The sequence below is a fragment of the Cyprinus carpio genome, chromosome B5 (assembly GCF_018340385.1).
Source record: "Cyprinus carpio isolate SPL01 chromosome B5, ASM1834038v1, whole genome shotgun sequence".
NCBI classification, from domain to species: Eukaryota; Metazoa; Chordata; class Actinopteri; order Cypriniformes; family Cyprinidae; genus Cyprinus; species Cyprinus carpio.
This window is the reverse complement of record NC_056601.1, coordinates 6,597,144-6,616,824: the sequence shown is the minus strand read 5'-3', so window position 1 is coordinate 6,616,824 and position 19,681 is coordinate 6,597,144. Positions and strand designations below refer to the sequence as shown.

Genomic DNA, 19,681 nt, shown 5'->3' with positions numbered 1-19,681 from the left:
TGACCAAAGGCTTATTCACAGTCTTTCTAACAGGCTTATAAATAATGAGTATTCCATTTAAAATGCTGTGGATTTCTACAAGACAGAATGAAATAGGTTGAAGAACGAAAAAAAAAAAAGACTGGCTGCAAGATTTATAATTAAGTAACGTGTCTGAAGTCAGTCCATCATTATTATTGACACTGAAAGCAACTCACACATAACTCAAATGTGCCTAATGTAGTCAGGCTGATTTATTCATATTAAATAACATTCACATCTAAAACTCAGGTAGTTTAGATGTTGCCCAGAAAGAATGTTTTAGGCTATGTGATTATACATTTTTTATAGTGTAAGATCTTACCTGTTACTCTCAAGTATTAATGGACAGGTTACTGGTGAGTTTTCTCTGGAGACTGTCAGTATTCATGTGTTAAATTTCTTTTGAAGTACAAAACATCCACATCAAATCTGGAGTCAGCACAATTCACACACCCTGTCGGCAGAGCAAGAGAGAGGCAAAGTGAAATGCTGCTGTAAACACAAGATCAGAGGCAGGAGTTTGTTGCTGCTGTAGTACACATCTCTCTGTGCTCATTTACAGTGCAGTTGTTTAGACGTCAGCAGGAGTTAAGTGAACACGCCAAACTTTTCTTCAGGAACACTGCCAAAGTGTGGTCATGAAGAATAAACTTTCAGGTAGCACAGAAGGATGAAACAAGCACAGCGATATGTCTGAATCATGCAGCGATATTATACATTCAATTATCAAGTTAGATTCTGCTTGCTTTCTTCTCAAAAAGAAGACTGCACAATGTATGTATATGTATTTATGTGTGTATATATAGCAAGAACACTGAATATACGAAGACATTTTTAAGGTTAAAAAACAAACGTATAAATAATTACTTTTCTTTTGAAAACTTAAAAACAATGAAAAAAAAATAGTTTCTGCAAAAATATTAAGAAGCAAAATTGAAATGTTTCTTGAGCATTAAATCAGCATGTTTGAATGATTTCTGAAAGATCATGTGACACTGACAACTGGAGTAATGCTGCTGAAAATTCAGCTTACTGTATATGTATACATATATACATATATAGTTGTTAAAGAAAGTCATAAAGTCAACATAATTAAGCCCTCCCAAAGCATAAATTATCCACACAATGAAATAAACCAGCAACATCAAGGCACAAGTTTACAAGTTTGAAACAATACAATGAAATGGTAGAAGACGAGGAGACTCATCTTCACAATAACCTATAATAAATGCATCTATCATTATCGCTTCATTGTAATGACCAGCTATGAGTTGTTGGACTAATAACAGGCACAGAAAGAGCTAAACTTTAAGCTCCTCCCTTAATTGCTCTCCTGAAGACCCCAAACTATATCCAAACTCAGAACATGCTGTCTGTTCATAAAGAGCTATACGTACGAGCCACAATGAACATCATGACATTTCAGCAATACGCAACTGCTGTTTTTAAACTTGAACATTTTCACTTTGGGAATAAGCAACCGGACATCTGTTGATTTTGTTTAAGCGAGGTTTACTTGAAAATGAAATTCCATCGGTCCTTACATCGATTGGTGAGATTAGTGTTAATCATGTGGAGATTGCTGGCCTGTGTTCTCATGGCCTCTGTGTTGCAGGCGCGTGATCTGCGGACGAGACAAACTACATGCCCCAATGTGTGCGACCTGTCCCGCTGCTCATCTGCTATAAAGTCTTGTTATTTCGGCGTGGTGAAGGAAAGATGTGACTGCTGCACGGTGTGTGCGGCGGGAGGGGGTGGAGTATTGTGGGAATCGCGGATATGTAGTTTGCGGTCAGGGAATGACCTGTGAATATCGCAGCGGCGCGCGCGGCACGTGTGTGTGTGAATCCCACGAGCCCGTGTGCGGCAGCGATGGGAGAACATATCACAGTGTCTGCCGACTGAAAGCGGAGAACAGACGGGCTGAGAAGAGCGACACACCTGCTGTCATTTTCATCCAGACAGGCCCCTGCGAGACCGGTGAGGGAAGAAAAACTGTTTGTTTTGGTGTTCATAACACCTGGCCAAATTGACAGAAGTTAATAACGATCTAAACGGTGAAGCTGTTCCCCCTCTTGTAGCAGAGGCAACCATTTATATTAAAAGTAATGTATCAATTTGACGAACTGACAGAAAGTGTTGTAAAACAACCCATAACGTTTTACCGAAACAAAATTTTGTACAGTATAAACCTGTTTGCGATAAGTTACCTATAGCAATTAAGTATTAGCTACGTTTTAACCAACAACACAGCTACTATAAAATATTGTAAAATAATATAAACAATTATTATATTACCTTTATAGGCCTATTACTTTTACTGTAAAATATTGTTTCAATGTGTATTTACAAGTAACAAACTATGAATATTCTTAGAATATGCCTATGGGGAATGGTCTTTGTGATTATTTGCTATTATTGATTGGGATTTCTGTTATGCAGTACATTATTGCTGTCGTAATCATCGTGTTTATTTTTCCTTTCCCTAATCAAAACATTTAAAACAAAACAAATGATTGATTGCTTATAAATTTTCTGTGGTCTAGTTCCTAATTTCCATTCGGGTAAAATTCATTTTTTTTTTTTTTACAAAAGCCAGTTCTTTCCATATGCCATGTCTAGCGCAGATATCACTGGAATACTTCGTTTAGCAATACTGAGATGCAAATTAAAAAGTCATTGAAGGGGCTTATCATATCTGATTTGATTGAGTGCAGCTTAACTTTACAGCTTCATGCAAAATTCAACCGAATACCCTCATAAAAAAGTAAGAGTAGGCATTTATGTGATAATAGATTTATGACTTAAGCCACAAACCTCTGCAGTAAAAGAGGTGCAGCATTTCAAATCTATTTCAATGTCAAGGAAACTTTGATAGCATTCATTTCAGCACGTCAGTGCAGGCATTCAGCAGTTTTGCATGTTGCGAAAGGAAAGCAGAGGAGTTGTTAATGTCAACTACTTCTTTGTCATTTGTTGTTGCAAGCCAAATCATGGAACATCTTTTGAGCATCAGTATAAATGAACTGAAACCTTGAAATGATATTGCTATAGCTACCAAAAATCTTATCATATTAGGAGAAGATATTATTATTGACATTTTTAAATGCCTTCTTTTTATCGTGCCATAATACCTGCAGGGTGATTTCCACCACTTCTACATTTGTAGCATGAATGTACGTCATCATATTGTGTTCTTTTCTCATTCTCACAGCTTGAGATATTATTTGACACACAAATGCTTGTATCAAATGGTCCCCTTACAGTATTAGTACAAATAGTCCTGTATTGAAAAACTATTTTTATTGTTTTCTATATAAATGGACGTGGTGCTAGCAGCGATGGTCAATGTTTGAGTTCTACACAATCCCACAACACCACTGACACCAGCATCATTCCAGCTGATATGAGAACAGTGAGGGAACTTTTCTAGAGAAAGCAAGAAGTATATGTAGATTAATAAGTTAGTATTAAAGTCTACTTTTTATAGGGATAGTTCACCCAAAAATAAATATTCTGCATTTACTCACCCTCATGTCATCTATACGGGGAAGTCATGGCCTAGTGGTTAGAGAGTTTGACTCCTAACCCTAAGGTTGTGGGTTCGAGTATTGGGCCGGCAATTCCATGACTCAGGTGCCCTGATATATATATATATATATATATATATATAAATTATAAGTGTGTGTGTGTGTATATATATATATATATAATGCAACTCTGAAACTATTGATTGAAAGATATGTAAATATTTGAAAAATCTGCAATGAGAAATATACTTATATTAAAAATGACACACATATAAATATATATTCACCTCCATATATTTTTTATTTACATATTTACACAAATATTAACATATTTTTCAATCAATAGTTCAGAGTTGCATTATATGTTTTTTGTTTATATATATATATATATATATATATATATATATATATATATATATATATATATATGCTGTATGCTTTTATGCACACAAATGTTCCCTGGCTTCTGGCCAAGAGGTTCAAATTTATTTTGTTTTGACAGTAATGCCTTGGGATATATGATCCATCTATAAAAACCATGTGGCATGTTCTGTCAGCTATGCCTTGCCAAATTCAGGGGTCCCGAAAGGGCTGGAAAAAAACAATGTCACAATCAATTCAGCTCTGAAAACGGACTCAGTATGCAAAAAATAGTCAAGGGAACAATGATTTTATCAAGTGGTAACGTGTATTACATAACCTTTATCCACATCCAGTGCAAATTTGCATATATGTAGCATCAGCCATGCTGGCTTCTTTGGCAGAAAAGTAAGAGAGAATATGATTTAAACAATGATGTCTTAATTTATTAAGACAGGTTTTTATGGCACTGCATCTGAGGTTTACAGACATGATTTCTCATTATAGAAATATTTTTTGTGTTTACCTGTTGTGGTTTACCCCAGGGAAGCCTGTACATGCAATGTCGGGACCCTGACATTCTCTCAGAGGAGCAAGGCTGCTGTCAGCTGCCACAGACTTGGAGATAAGCATGTAACATCAATTTATGCAGAGACTGTGTGACAAGTTCTCCCCCAGTGCCTTCAGGTAGCAGGGTGAAGAAAAGAGCTCCACAGGGCTGTTTGCTTTACTCATAGCTTGTGCCCACACGTTATGTGCAACATGTTGAAAAGCAACATTGTGACATTGATAATGCATTTTAGATTTTGCAAAGTTGTCAACCCATGTTTGATGCACATGTTTTTTGGCTTGGTCTCTATTTAAAAACAGGCAATTATAACTTTCTAAAGTAATTTGTGCTGTTTCTCTCTGTTCTGATAGGCTCTCAAAATCCAAGCAGCATGCGCTACAAATTTAACTTCATAGCAGATGTGGTGGATAAGATTGCCCCTGCAGTGGTCCATCTAGAACTGTTTAGTAGGTAAGGACAGATGGTGTTGGTTGTTTAGATGCTGAGCACAGAGTGACATGCTGGTGTAATGCTTGGTATTCTTAGCTGGCACAGAATGAACTCTCCATATGTGATTAAATTATGACAATATAATAGTTTTTGCTTGCTTGTTTAGACAGAGGTTAAAAAATGACAGAAGAATAAGTATATAAACACTGCTGTTTGGATGGGAATTTCTGTGTGTTGCAAGATAACTGTTACTACATTTTGCATAAATTAAACTTTAGTATATAATCATGTGAGAAAATATGCGCAGTGTCATCACAACTAAACATTTACAATAAACATTTGTTGTGTTACATTTCATAGCAGAGTTTAAAAAGGATGTTATACACTCCTAAGATTTTGTTGTGTTTTTGAAAGAAGTTTCTTGTGCTCACCAAGGCTGCATTTATTTGATACAGTAAAACAGTAAGACAGTAAAATTTTAATTATTGTAATTTATACCTGTAATGGCATAGCTAAATTTTCAACAGCTGTTACTCCAGTATTGAGTGTCACATGATCCTTCTATGATTCTAACATGTTGTGCTTCAAATCCTAGAAATCTCTCAACAAACATATTTTTTATGAACTCATACACCCATGGACTATTTCCCCAATGTTTCCTTCCAGACTACCATTTTCCAGCCAAGACGTCCCTGTTTCCAGTGGTTCAGGGTTTATAGCGTCAGAGGACGGATGAATCGTCACCAATGCACATGTACTGACCAATAAGCAACATATCAAATTGGAGCTAAAAAATGCCATGCTCTATGATGCCACAATTAAAGATGTGGATCAAAAATTAGACATTGCTCTCATTAAGATAGACTTAGAGGTAAGTAAGCCAAGATGTCCAAAACCTGGTCAGGGGACATGAATAAATTACTTAACCAATGATAGCCTCCAGAGGTCTTAAGTGCATGGTCAAAATACCTTTTGTTGCATGGAAAAAATGTTGTCTTTGCATTTTACTGCTCAGATCCACTGGTTTATCATCAGCGACTAGCACAGCTGCTGGAAGTAAATTAATCTTGGGGAGGCAGTCCAGCAGATGTTTCTGGAGTCAGCAAGGGCTTGTGCCACCAAAAATTAGATTCTGCTTCTTGACATGGTTAATTTGTTTTCTGATTTCCTCAGGAGAAAATTCGTCTCAGTCTTACAAATTCCAACTTTCCGCCTATTTTTCCTGTGCGCTTGTGACCATGCAAGATAACATGTCTATTTGCCACTGACAACCTGCCTTTGTAAACAGGACCAGCACAAAGCCCTGAAATATCTCCTGGCAGAAATACAAAACAGCCCAAAGAGTAAAAAAAAAAGTCCTTTCAGAACCACCTAACTCCTGAGACAAGCTTTGATCAGCAGCGTAGAGCATTCTCTGCCAACAACAACGTCTCGCCATAATCCAGACCATAGCAACAGCATGTAGCACAATGATTGGTAATCACTTTAATTCAGTCCCAGACTGTGTATGGCTGCCTGTGGTTTCAAAAAAGAGGAGAAAAGTGGAGAAGAAGTGCTGGGTAGGCAGATGGCAATCTGTTATTTTGCAGTGCTCAGCCCCCCAGCAATAGACTGCAGAGTCAAGGTTGGGACAGAGTGTAAAGGCGCCCTGCTCCAGAAGCCCCAGTAATCAAACCTGGTGCATCAGCCTGAAGTCATAAAAATGCACCCTACAGAGCACAGGCAGGCAGGGGCAAGCTCAGGCCTAGACTGGCTGCTGGCTTCAAACATTTCAAGGAAACTTATTAGAGTCTTCTAAAAATGTGACAGCACAGAAGATAGTCAAGTTGTTTTTCTCTGAAAAAGACTTGTTGCGGCTCTGTGATTTTGAGTAGGAGCTCACAATGATGAGTACTAAAAATGTTCTTTTTTTATTAAAAAGGTGCCCACTAACAAAATGTGTAAATGTTATTAAGAAATCCAAACAATACAACTTGTTTTGACTCTCTTTAATATGCTGTGAGAGATCTCTGCCGTCACTGAGCCTGCACAAACCAACAGTCTTTCCACTTTGCAGCTACCTATTTACAGCACAAAAAGTGATGGATGAAGGTCAGAAGAAGGTATATTAAATGTTAAAAGATACAGTTCAACTTACCAACATACTGAACTGTATTTCCTCTAATGTAATCGCCCAGTCAGAGATTCAACCGCAGAAAAAAATTGAACAACTTATGAACAAACATATCACCTGACGTTACATTTACTTCAGGAAAGTAAATAATAATTTGAGATGTTATAGCTAAAATATATAGCTAAAATCATAAATCGTATATAACAAATGTATGTCTATTTAATGTATGCTTGAATCAGCATTATAGAGAAAGAGTATTATATTAATATTTTGAAATAGTTTTTATATTTGTATTTTCAGTTTTCATTTTAATTGTATTTTTAAATAATTCTATTTAACTCTTTGTATTTTTAGTAAACTACTCCAGCTTATTTTTTTTTTTCAGTTAGTTTCCAAAGCCACATTTCAAATTTTCATGTTTTTCATTTAATTTTAATATCTTATTTCAGTTACCAAAAAATTGATAGTTTTTAGTTAACAATAACTGGCTTAAATAATTTTATTCCATTTTAATTTTTTAATTAAATTTTAATAAAAAATGTCAAAAGTTAACAGATTGTTTGGGGTGCATCTGGAAATGTGTTTGGAGTAGAAACATTAATTATATAAAAATTATATTATTGGTCAAATTTAACAACTTGAAAAGATGGGGCATTTTTTTTTACAAAATCTGGTAAAATATCTATTACAGGATTGAATGAAATAATGCACCGTCTCTTTGTTTTAAACAGACTCCCCTGCCAGTGCTTTTCCTTGGTCGTTTATCAGAACTGAGGCCAGGAGAGTTTGTAGTGGCTGTGGGAAGCCCATTTTCTTTTTAAAACAGTAACCACCAGTATCATCAGCACTACCCACCGAGGACTTCATGAACTTGGCCTGCAGAACTCTGTTATGGAGTATATTCAAACAGATGCCATTATAAATGTAACTGTTCGACATATAGACACTATCAATATAGACAGTTTAGCTGTGTGTCCATGAATATGAATAGAATGTTAATGTTTTCTTTTACAGTATGCAAACTCAGGAGGACCTCTTGTAAACTTGGTAAGAACCTTTTATTCTCCTTCTCTTATTTGGCATTAAGTATATTTTGAACATAATACTCTCTCTCTCTCACACACTGCAGGTAATATAAATTAGCTGCAGTGGTTTATATTATTCTATTGATCTTTGTAAGGGAAACACAACATGTGTCCTTGAAGGAGCCTCAGGCTCAAGCAAGCATCTGGCTTTGCAATAAAAAATATTTCCATTTATAGTGCACAATGGATACTTGATAATATGTAAAAACCATTGCACAGATTTAAACAATGCAATAGTATAAGCAAAAAAAGCTGTGTTTTTACTAATGGTATACAGTATACTGTATGTACATATAACTATGTACATGCAAACATCTTACATTGTACTTGTTAAAATAATGACCTCAATATTCCCTATTACTCTTAATTATTAAATTAAACCCAGTACACCCAGTGATCACCGTCCCTTGTGTGTCTCAAGGTAACTGTTCATTCATTGCAGTGCATTTCAATATTATGCTCCCTGTTTGCGGTTTCAAGGATGGGGATGTCATTGGTATAAACACGTTGAAGGTTACGGCAGGAATATCATTTGCCATTCCCTCGGACCGCATATGCCAGTTCCTTGCAGACTCTTATGACAGACAAAGAAAAGGTTTGCAAACTTATTTTGATCTGTTTATTTGTTTTAAACTTGACTGAATTTAGTAGCTGTTTTCTTACATTTCAGGAAGAACTCTAAGAGGAGATATATAGGAGTGCGAATGCTTCAACTTTCAGATGTGTAAATTAATTTTTTTCTTCTTTTCAAATATGCATTCATTACGTTATAAAGATAAATTTTTGAAGTTTTTTTTTTTTTTAATTATGTTCATTTCATCAGTTTGATTAGGGAGCTCAGAGAGAAGGAGAGCAACTTTCCAGATGTGAGCTCAGGGGTGTATGTGTATGAGGTTATTCCAGGGACAGCTGCCTTCAGGTAAAGGAATTTGCTTGCACCTCCTCTTGCACCTCCCAATTAACCCCAACCACACCTCGTTCTTCACTCATCTAGGCCCAGAGGCTCCTTTCATACTGTTATAACCTTCGTTCAAATCAAGATTTATATCCTGATCATATACCATGAAGGCCTTTGCATATTTGTCCAATGAATATTTTTCCTGTAGCACCTCTGTCCTATGATGACATTCCTCCTGTGGTATTCTGTTGTTGTTGTTTTTTTGTACAAATGTCTGCCATTTGAAACTCTTTCTTCTGTGAAACATAATAGAATGTTGGTAACCAAACATACTTTGAATTATGACAGAATTTTAGGTAATTTATCTTTTTCTGTGGATAAGTTTGATTGTCCACTTGAACAAACTACAGATAATTAAAGACAAACACCTTGGAATCTCTATTGTTTTCTTATTTTAGATCCAAAGCCTGATCAGTTAACTCTTGCAATTAACACTCACAATACAAGAATAGTAGAATAGCGAAGAGTATCTCAACGTTTCACATATTGCTATTTGCTTTGTAGCGCTGGCTTGGTCAACCAAGATGTGATTATCAGCATTAACAGACATCCAGTGCATTCTACAGAGGACATGAGTCAGGCTGTGCAGTCAAACAAAGTTCTTTCTTTGGTGGTGCGACGTGCTAATGAAGAAATCACGCTAATAGTGAGTCCTGATGAAGTGGACTGATAAAGCTTTCTGGTGCTACATTTACATACCTCCAAACAATATATTATCCACAAACATGCATTGCTTGAAAAGGGCATTATATCAATAGCATACATTATCATGAAGCGTCAAGACCAAGTGATGCTTTTTGATATAAATACACAAGTCGTATTGTTAAGATTGTATTGTTTTTCTGTATTTATAATTCTGATGTCATTACACTACTGTTCTAGAGTCTTATGCACATCGAGGAATTTATTTGATCAAAAATACAGTAAAAACAGTAATATTGTGGAATAATATTACAATTTAAAATAACTGCTTTCTATGTTTATATATTTTAAAATGGACGTAATTCCAGTGATGGCCAAACTAAATTTTCAGCAGTCATTATATTACAGTCTTCAGTGTCACATGATCTTTCAGAAATCATTCTAATATGCTGATTTTGTGCTCTAGAAGCAAGCATTGCGTTTTGAAAGAATTATCTTGTAGTGCATGTAAACATTAAAGCTGATGACCTGTCAGGCTGTAATCCACCACACGGTCAACATACACATCGCATGCACTTAGTACCTTTCAATTGTTTTCAAATAAATATAGAGTCATTTTCCTCAGTCAAACAAGTCTTTGTACCCACGTGAATTTATCTGAGATAAAAATTGTGAGTAATATGTTACTGAAATATAAGCACATGTTGTTTTGAAGCAATGCACTTGAATGTGTTGCAACATATCCCTAAGTGCCTAGTTTTTTTCAGACCAACAGTGCGTCAGTAAATAAAACATAATGTACAAGAAACACACAAGCCATAGAACATGAAAGAGGAAATTAATAATAAGAAAACTTTTAACAGCTTCTCACCAAATTGCGTTTTGAATGGTGTGTGAAAAAAGCCATGGGAATTCTGCCAAAGGATGCATGTTTAATAGAGTCTATTACTGTATGTATTTTTAATTGCAAGCTGTTTCATAACATCTGTCCTTTGACAGCTTTTTGTAGGTATTCAGTCTAAAACAAGATCTGGAACATGTCTGCAGCCGTTTTGGCACATTCTGCAATCCAGCCCAGAAAACAAAACTTGATTTGATTTTAAACATCATTTCGTAATGGGAAGCATGTTCAGAAAGACCATACAAAAGTAAAGGACAAAGACAAGTGTAGCCCATTTTGAAAACATCTGACTAATTTCCTAGATGGCTATGTTGTTTGTTTAATAAAAAGATCACAATCAGATCATCATAAATATTGCTGTATCAATTAAGAGTTTTACTCTTTGAAGATGACATTTATTTACAACACTGCTTCGCATAAACCCTTTACAAAAGAAACAAGAAGAACAGTATTTTACAAATAATAAACGGCAGATAAGGCCCATGCAAGCCCACATGCATACAGTGCATTAAATATAACTTGTGAGCATGAGAAAGGTAAATCAGATCCAACTCTTAAATCAGTAGAAAGTGCACCAGTTGCTGCTGTCGCTGGGGGTCAGGCCTCCTGTTATCAGGAGAATGAGGTCCACAAACCACCAGATGCCAAGACCTCCCAGGGTAAGCAGCTTTCCCACCGCAGTCCCAGTGTGCCCGAGACAGAACCGATCGACACCAAAACACCCCAGGAAAAATGAGTACAGTAGGGTGGTGATGAAGTAGTGCCCTGTGTATTAATAAATCACAAAGAAAAACAGTTATTAGTGGGAACAGTTTCAAAGTTTATGTCTAGTGTAAAGCCTGTGAATTGCTGCAGCTCTATTTACTGAAGGCCAGTCTTGAAATTTACACAGCAGACAGTACAGTACATTGAATCTGGGATCCACAGTACTCCACTGCCCTCTTGTGGTATAGAAATTAAAAATTACGCTTTGTGTAACTGGCTTCCATCTCATGTTAGTGATAAAAAAAACGGAAATAAAATAACCTATTAGCAGGGTTCCAACATTCTTGACAATTTAATTTCCCTATGACCTTATTAGTCAGTTGTGATTACTGAATAAAGATTTATAAGACCAATTCTCTAATTATTTGTTGAGACTATTTTGTGAGCCAGGTTTGTGAACATTTCTATAGCTAGCAATCAAGATCAGCAATAACTATTTTACAGCTGACCATGACTAGAAAGATGCATATTTATCATAGACAATTACATGACTTAACATATTATGTTTTTACTAACACTAAGTGCAAATAGCCCATTTTGTTGGCAAAAGCCATACACACTATCTCTGCCCACCACTGATCTGGTTGAGCCAGTTACATAATAATGATAGTGGACTTATCTTTTGACACATCTCAAAATCTCACATGCCTTATCAGCCATGAGAGGAGTTCATTTTAAATAACAAAAATAATTGAAAAGTGGAAATAAAGTGCCTAATGGGTATTTAATAGGCCTATAAATGAAACAGGATTTGATGTCCTCACGTTGATGAGGCACACTGACAGCAGACCTGGACCTTCAAGGACACCTTTACTGATCAGCAGATTACAGGTCTAACTTAAAATAAACCCCAATCCAGTCGGACTTGTAACCCAAAGGACACAGGTTCGAGTCTCGATACTGTCAGGGACTGTAGGTAGGGTGGAATGAATGACCAGTGCTCTCTTCCACCTTCAATACCATGACTAAAGTGAGACCCTTGAGCAAGGCAACGGACCCCCAACTGCTCCCTGGATGCTGCAGCAAAAATACCTACCCACTTTCTCCGGGTGTGTGTGTTCACAGTCTGTGTGTGTGTGTGTGTGTGTGTGCACTTAAATGGGTGAAATGCAGAGCAAAAATTCTGAGTATGGTAGGGGACACCATACTTTGCTACACGTCACGTCACTATAACACTTAATAAACTTTTCCTTCCACTTGTGGAAACAATTTAAAGTGCAAATAGCCTCTTCCTAAAATTATATATTCATTTATATTATCTATTTTATATTTCCAGTTGTGCAAACCCTGTTACTTACTTAATGCATGGCTCATTGCCTCTGAAAAACTCCCGTGGTCCAGCACACTCTATTCCATCCAGTGCTGTGCATAACACCTTGGTATGGTTCACATCTTTGTACACTTGACCGCCAAACTGCGAGAAAATACACACATTTTCACACATTTCTAAACACAACATCGTTTGAGACGCAAATTACTGATGCAACATGTCTTTCTAATAAAAATGTACTTGCCTTTACACATCCATAGCCCAGTTCCTGAAAGGCAGAGACATTTCCTCCGTGATCGACTGGATCTTGACAGAATATGAATTCCTCTGGTCTAAAAAAGATACAAGAGCACGAGATATTTCAGTGATGTTTACACGAAACAGGCCGCGTGCTTCATAAATATGAGATGTTTACTCTTACTCACAGGTATCGACAGAGGACGACAGGGGATGGGGGGCTGTACTCATACTGCTCCGTGTGATTTGATGTTTCTGTAGGTAACGTTGTAACACTCTCCGTCACATTTTCTTCTGGCTGTTCGCTGATCAGAACTGTTTTGCTGGTCGTTACTCTGTTTCCGGGTGGCTCTGTTGAGTTTTGCGAGTGAATCCCTTCTAGACTCTGTAAAAGCAGCACTGTGAAGAGCAGCAAGAACTGTCCGAATAATAAAATATAGTTGACTGAAATCTGCGGCATGATTTCTGAACAGCAGTTAAGCTGATCGGCTAAATAATCTTCCGGCTAATGAACGCGACAACAGCTAACGTACTTTAGCGGTGATTTTGTTAGTTACATCTGTAAATGCCAGCCAACATATTACTAGCGGTTTTATTTCATAATATGCGACTTATGTATTGTATTGTGGACGAGTATGTACCATATCATTCTGCTAAGTTACCCGTAAACAAGCTAAAACCGAGCGTACAGCTCATAGACAACACAGGCGGCGCATGGTGATGACGCTATTTTGTGTAGCGTTACGTCATTATATATTATTTATTATTATTATTTATTATTATTATTATTTATTTATACATTATATATAAAACGTAAATATACTATATATAAATAGTATTTTGCTATTTAAATTATTAAACATTTGTGGGATTAAAGTTTGCCGTCAGTTAATGGGATAATTCTTTTGAGATCAGTTTGAGACTCTCTTTACCAGACTTCAAGGTAGACTACTTGATTTGATACTAATATTAAGTTAGTAGGTTTGTGGATCCCAATATATTTTATGGATTAAAGGGCACAATTAGGCATTGGGGTGGTAGGCTATACATTTTATTTAGAGTTGTAAAAATTTAATATATGCATCATTTGAAATGTATGTATGTGTTATACAATTTTTAAATACCTTTTAACTAACTTTAAATGCCTTTTGAACTTTATTATTATTATTATTCAGTAGCCTAGCAGATTTTGTTCCATCATACGGTCATGGGTGACCTCTTGTGGTGAAATGTTGACCATCATAGAGATTTTGGCCGCGTGAAAAAGAATTGGGGTATGTAAATGTTAAATACAAGTAGGCTACTTAATGTAAAATATATATTATTTATTATAAACCTAATTTTATGTGAAAATTTCAGGCTTAATTTTTAAATGATAGAGATTATGAGGAAAACGTTATAATAGTAATAAAAAGAAGAAAACATTAATTATAGGTCGACTGAAATGATATTGCTAAAACAGTTAGATATTGCCTATAGCCTAAAATATGCTTAAGTGAGATGTATGCTAGTCATTTGACTACTTTCAATGATTAAAAAAAAAAAAAAAACAAGGAGAAAAACACAGAAAAACTGTATTAAATTTATTTAATGGTTGCTCTGCAACTTCATGTATTTTACACATTTTTCACACTTTTACACAGCAGATAAAGACTTAAGAATAAATAGTATATATTAATTTTTAATCCAGATCTTCAGTTGATACATACCATAGACTTTAACCATACTACAATGCACATCATTACAGCTGAATTTGTTGTTGTTCCTGTAGAGACATCTCTAGAGATCCCGACACGGTGTGTTTTGATCCTCATTAGGTTTTGATCTACACTCTGCTGCTGATCCAGTAGTTGTAATACCAGCATGCTCATTTGTATCAGTTTCACCATATGGTACAAAAACTGAGGTCTGTGGCATTTTTCGGCCATGCACCCACATTGGCAAAGGGTAGGGTCTGCATCGGGATCGGTAGCTAGCGCTGAAAAAGGGTGGGACTTGAACCTGGCATGATACAGCAGAGGATGCGGCAGCAGATGTGGTCATGTAACTCCTTGGAAAAGGTATGACATTTCCATGCGCTGAGACAAGCACACCCTGAAAAAAAATCATATTATTTTATTAAAATTAATTTAGTTGTCCCTCAGATTTTTACATGCAAGTTAATAAAACAACATATTTTGTTTAGCATGTTTCATGTATTTTTTATTTCTAAACATGATCGTATATTTATTATATTTTACAATAAATAATTGTATTTCTATTTTTTTTTTTTTTTGTGATATTCAACTAAATTGGCTTAGCTCATAAATTATCAACCTACCTGAGAGGTTGTTCTGTGCTGCTGCATGCCTATAAATCTTTGTTGTGAGGATGGGACTGAAGTGGTGTAATCTTGACCCTCCCCTTCATTTGACCTTCTAGATAACCAAGGACAAGTTGTTTCAGATGCCAAAAACGGAAATGTTCCAACATAATTAAACTGGCATAAATTTGACAAGACATGTGGCGGCACACACAGAGAATTTATTAGGCCAGGAGTGGGGATGCAATAGTGCCGAGTGAGCGAAGCCTTCTGAGAAACATCAGTCACATCATCTGCAAACTTGTGTTGTTCAGCATGTTTTCTATCCAAGGTTAAATGTCCAGTTCCCTCTTCGCTATGCTTTTCTTTGCTGTTGACCCTCATGTTCCTTTCTGCTTGTATCTCCTCTTTTGAAATGCCCTTGGACTCTTGCACTGTTGTTGAGATTTCTGTGGAAATTTGCTCTTCTTGAGACACTGAATGTCTTCCATCTTCATTGCTTTCCTTCTCATCTCCATATCCATCAATGTCACTCTCATTCGTATCTGTAGAATAAATATCTCATAAATGTGTGTTAGGAATAGCAAGAATAATATCAATAATAAAACAGAGAATAAAAGCAAATTAATATGAATATCGTAAGTATAAAAAATGTATACATAAGTATAAAATTGTTTACAATAATAAACAATTAGACATTTATTATAGATTATTATAAAGTATACATCTAGATTTATGATAAATCCCAACCGAACACCTGTTGAAGCTGATGTAACGACATATGTTTCTTGAATTAAAGGATTTGATGAACTTTGGTCAAATGACGAGTTGTCTGTGAACACATTGGCTATTTTCGGTGCCACATCACACCTCTGATGCAACATCTGTTTCCTAATTATCGAAAAAATACATATGTTAGTGGATAATAAATGATTATTTTCAGATGGTGCTGCTGTCTTTAAAGCAAAAAGGAACAGACTCTGAAAATAACATTGTTCAGTTCAACTTTCCACTTCAAGAAAAATACATTTATAAGAAGTGGACTTTCAGTAAGGACTGTATAGGCATAAATCTGAAAAAAAAAATACCTTTTCTCTCGTCTCCCATTACCGGTATCTCGGAATCCTTTCGCAAATGGGTTATTATCGATTTTCAGCTGAGTTATCTGTAAGGATTAACATATTAATGAAGATACCACATTTCTTAAGTGTTGTGAAAATTGTTTACTTGTCAACTTTATCAGGCTAATATGTGGTGTGTGTCACCGATGAAACATTTGATTGTCACCTTTTCATTTTGGTATGCTGTCACAGCGATAAACTCTGTCTCAGGAAACACGTAGGTTTTGAATGTGCTGTAAGGAAGTTTGAGGAGGTCGTTGGCTCGAACGATATGAAACCTCGGCTGATATTTGTGCATGGAGTTTAATATGGTCTGCAAAACAAAATCATATCATTTTGCATACTCATTTCATGATTTTTTATTTTTTTTCAAACAATAATGTAAAGAAACATTCCTGTTCAAATTTCACAAAATTAGGCCTACTTTTTTTTTTTTTTGCACAATTAGAAAAAAATAATATTTTATGTGCTTCTTGCTACATTCAATTTGTTAAATGTTGTAGCGCTTGTTAACTTCAGCTAGGTTAGCCTACTTGCTTATTTGTGACAGAGAAATTATTTTGAGGAGAAATTTACACTAAAAATCGTCCATAAATTGTGAATCACATCTACGATATTAAATACTCACAAATCCATGTTTGTCAGATATATTGTTCGTCAGTTTGAGCTTATGAAAGGTCACAGTTTTGGACATCCATTGGTCCCCGGTAGCAGGACTGTCCGGGTGGATGTACATTCGTTTGGGCATTTCTGGATCGGCCTTTCCAGCCACCATCCAGCGAGAGTTGTGAAACTTGTATCTGTAGTCATCAGCAGCGACTATATCCATCAGCAGGATGTACCTCGCCTTCCTGTCCAAGCCGCTGCAGCGCACTTTGAACGCTGGAAACATGCGCCTCAGAAAAGCAAAAAACGTTTTACTCGTTTAAAAGTGTTTAAGTCAAAATACATATTTGCCTAACTGTTAGAGAAATAAACAGCTTGAACAGTAATAGCTCATTTCGGCCCATAAAAAATTTCAAAAAACTATTTTTAATCACTCCTCGCGGAGACTAGTCTTGGTAAATCACCTTCTTACCTTCCAGACTTTGTTATGACCATCTCCGTGCCGCTTATGTGAAACTGCCCCCACAGTTCCTTGCCTTCCAGGTGAACCACTGGGTCATCCTCAGGTGCAGGTCCAGGGTCTCTGGTCTCCACAGAGAGGTGCGCTGGAGACGCGGCGTCTTTGAGCGCCAGGCGAACCGAGGTGTGGAGCACGTTCCCAAGCTGTTTCCCGTATCCAACAGGAAAAAACTGGGACTGCTGTCCAAGCATCGAACTAATAGTGAGGTCAGTAGGACTGGCCGGTATAAAGTGGTGATACGCCATTCTCTCAACTTGCGCTGTTTGTGGGGTTATTTCATAACGTCATCATCAATAATCATTTCATCCTCACAGTGTAGTAGGTGGTTAATAACTCCTTTCTGAAGTCGTCAGCATATGTGGAATCATGCTAGTTTCATTGTGTCAGAAGTTGCAGAGTTTGTCAAAATGCATCTCGCCCTTTTCATCCATTTTCATGCTTTCATATCTTTGTCCTGTTGAGTGAAGAACCCAACTGCAGAGACCGTGAGGGTTGTTTTATGGGGTTTAGTGCGCACAGATGATGAACCCTGGGGACCTTATGCCGGATCTCAGGACAGCATGGTGGTTTGTTGTCGGGACGGCTCAGTCAGGGGTTTCTTATTGGCTCCGTGGACACATCCAAACCAATTGTGCTTCGTAAGGGCGTGGTAAATCGATTTTATAAAGAATCAACTGCGACAAAGTGATTTGATACAAATGGAGCATCAGCTGTCTAGATTTAAGTGTTGCTCATGCTTGAATAAAGAAAAGAAAGTAGGGCAGATTGGGGCTAGTTGTCACACAAAAGTCCAAGTAAAGAGAATAATTCTGTACATTCAAAAAGCTTTACATTATTTTTATTATTATTATTTATTAAAATTTTTTGTGAATTCTGACATCTAAACAAAAATTCCCTTAGAATATTTTTGCTAGTTGTTTAGCAGTTAAAAAATTAAACACACTCACACACAATAAAAAAATAAAACTTAATAAAATAACAAATTCAGGATTTAGTCAAAAAAAATTATGTAAACAACTTATTAATTACAATTTATTGTAGTACAAGCAAAAACAGTAAAAGCAAAAACAGTACAAGCAAAAAAAAAAAAAATATTTATATATATATATATATATATATATATATATATATATATATATATATATATATATATATATATATATATAACATTTTGCTGTTTTGTTTCATGATTTGTTATTTTGTTTCAGAACGGACATTATTCTGATGTTTTTTAAACACTAAAAAGTAGTCCTGTTCTAATGGCAGCATACTGTCTGAAGAACAAACGATGGGACATATACAATTTTATATATATATATATATATATATATATATATATATATATAAATATATATATTGGCCTAACTGTTGCTCTCTTTAATACTGTCACATTAAATTACCCCTCCCACTCACCTCCCACATGACCACCCATAATCAATCTTACATCTCTAATCTAGATGCTTGATGCAAAAGCACCAAACAGCACAACCACAATATACAGTCCAACTTGGGAAACTCTTTCCCGTCTTTTCTTGCACCCAGACTCCGTCCCGTAATATCATGCTGTGACATGAGTGGGAAGTGACTGAGGGTTCAGCTGATGTATGCTTTTGATTGTCTTGGCTGGATTAGTGAGTGTATTCAGTTACACGTTTTTATTGCAGAAGAGTTTTGGCTGCACATTCCACAAAGGCTCAAAAACGCCACAGTGAACTGAGTGAGACCAGCAGGACACAAGCCTCTTGAAACCATCAGTTGTGTAACTTTGTAATCAACACAAACCATTTTCCTTTTCTCGATGTCAACAATCACATATTGAAAGCTAAACCACTCATACTAGTCATTTATAGATATCAAGCTTTGATGTTTTTTGAAGGATGTGGCAAAACTTTCTCAGCACCAATTTGACAGTTCATGTAATGGGGGAGCCCCATCAGACACTTCATTTCAAGGTTTTTAATGAGGATCTATTTCTGTTTCTGCTCAAGGCATCAGCACTTTAGCACAGTTTTTTTTCTTAGTGGGGAGGCTAACGGGCGTCACTTTTGTGTTGTTTTTGTATTAGTGTATAGTATAGTGTAAAATGTCTAACAGCACATTGCTTCAGTATCAGTGCTGGGTTACATGTACTGCCTAACATGTTCATTTAAATGCAGGCTGTCTGATGCAATTTTTCCTGTCTCTTATCTCAGAGATTTCTATATTGTATTATAAACAAAATTTAGCCTAGTAGTATACACTACCGTTCAA

At 36.1% G+C, this 19,681-nt stretch overlaps 2 protein-coding genes and 1 pseudogene across 3 annotated transcripts; 1 reads left to right on the top strand and 2 right to left on the bottom strand.

Moving 5' to 3' along the window:
• Nucleotides 1–1,413: 1,413 nt before the first annotated feature.
• Nucleotides 1,414–10,513, top strand: LOC109077506 (annotated as a pseudogene).
• On the bottom strand, nt 9,022–13,611 carry tm2d2 (TM2 domain containing 2). Of its 2 annotated transcripts, none has more exons than XM_042723954.1 (4): nt 13,071–13,611; nt 12,890–12,977; nt 12,674–12,789; nt 9,022–9,303 (listed from the first exon to the last, which is right to left on the bottom strand). In XM_042723954.1, exons 1-4 carry the CDS (start codon nt 13,340–13,342, stop codon nt 9,096–9,098), a joined length of 684 nt encoding a protein of 227 aa, XP_042579888.1. In that variant the 5' UTR covers nt 13,343–13,611; the 3' UTR covers nt 9,022–9,095. The 2 variants fall into 2 exon arrangements, with proteins under 2 accessions (XP_042579888.1, XP_042579887.1); XM_042723953.1 differs by lacking the exon at nt 9,022–9,303 and adding an exon at nt 10,963–11,384 and having other exon boundaries at nt 12,675–12,789.
• Nucleotides 13,612–14,450: 839 nt separating this feature from the next.
• On the bottom strand, nt 14,451–18,143 carry LOC109077530 (T-box transcription factor TBX3-like). The gene is made up of 7 exons (XM_042723951.1): nt 17,384–18,143; nt 16,934–17,201; nt 16,472–16,618; nt 16,273–16,349; nt 15,942–16,075; nt 15,203–15,729; nt 14,451–14,976 (listed from the first exon to the last, which is right to left on the bottom strand). The coding sequence occupies exons 1-7, from the start codon at nt 17,674–17,676 to the stop codon at nt 14,662–14,664; spliced, it is 1,761 nt and encodes a 586-aa protein (XP_042579885.1). The 5' UTR covers nt 17,677–18,143; the 3' UTR covers nt 14,451–14,661.
• Between the last annotated feature and the right edge of the window lie 1,538 nt (nt 18,144–19,681).

Excerpts from the sequence above, each read along its gene's own strand:
- tm2d2 (XM_042723953.1), bottom strand. The coding sequence starts at position 13,342 with ATGCCGCAGATTTCAGTCAACTATATTTTATTATTCGGACAGTTCTTG. Across the intron at positions 12,790-12,889 it reads TGGGCTATGGATGTGTAAAG|TTTGGCGGTCAAGTGTACAA; the intron begins GCAAGTACATTT and ends ATTTTCTCGCAG. Across the intron at positions 11,385-12,674 it reads AGGCAATGAGCCATGCATTA|AATACACAGGGCACTACTTC; the intron begins AGTAAGTAACAG and ends TTGTGATTTATT.
- LOC109077530 (XM_042723951.1), bottom strand. The coding sequence starts at position 17,676 with ATGGCGTATCACCACTTTATACCGGCCAGTCCTACTGACCTCACTATT. Across the intron at positions 17,202-17,383 it reads GTCATAACAAAGTCTGGAAG|GCGCATGTTTCCAGCGTTCA; the intron begins GTAAGAAGGTGA and ends TGCTTTTCTGAG. Across the intron at positions 16,619-16,933 it reads TATCTGACAAACATGGATTT|ACCATATTAAACTCCATGCA; the intron begins GTGAGTATTTAA and ends TTTGTTTTGCAG.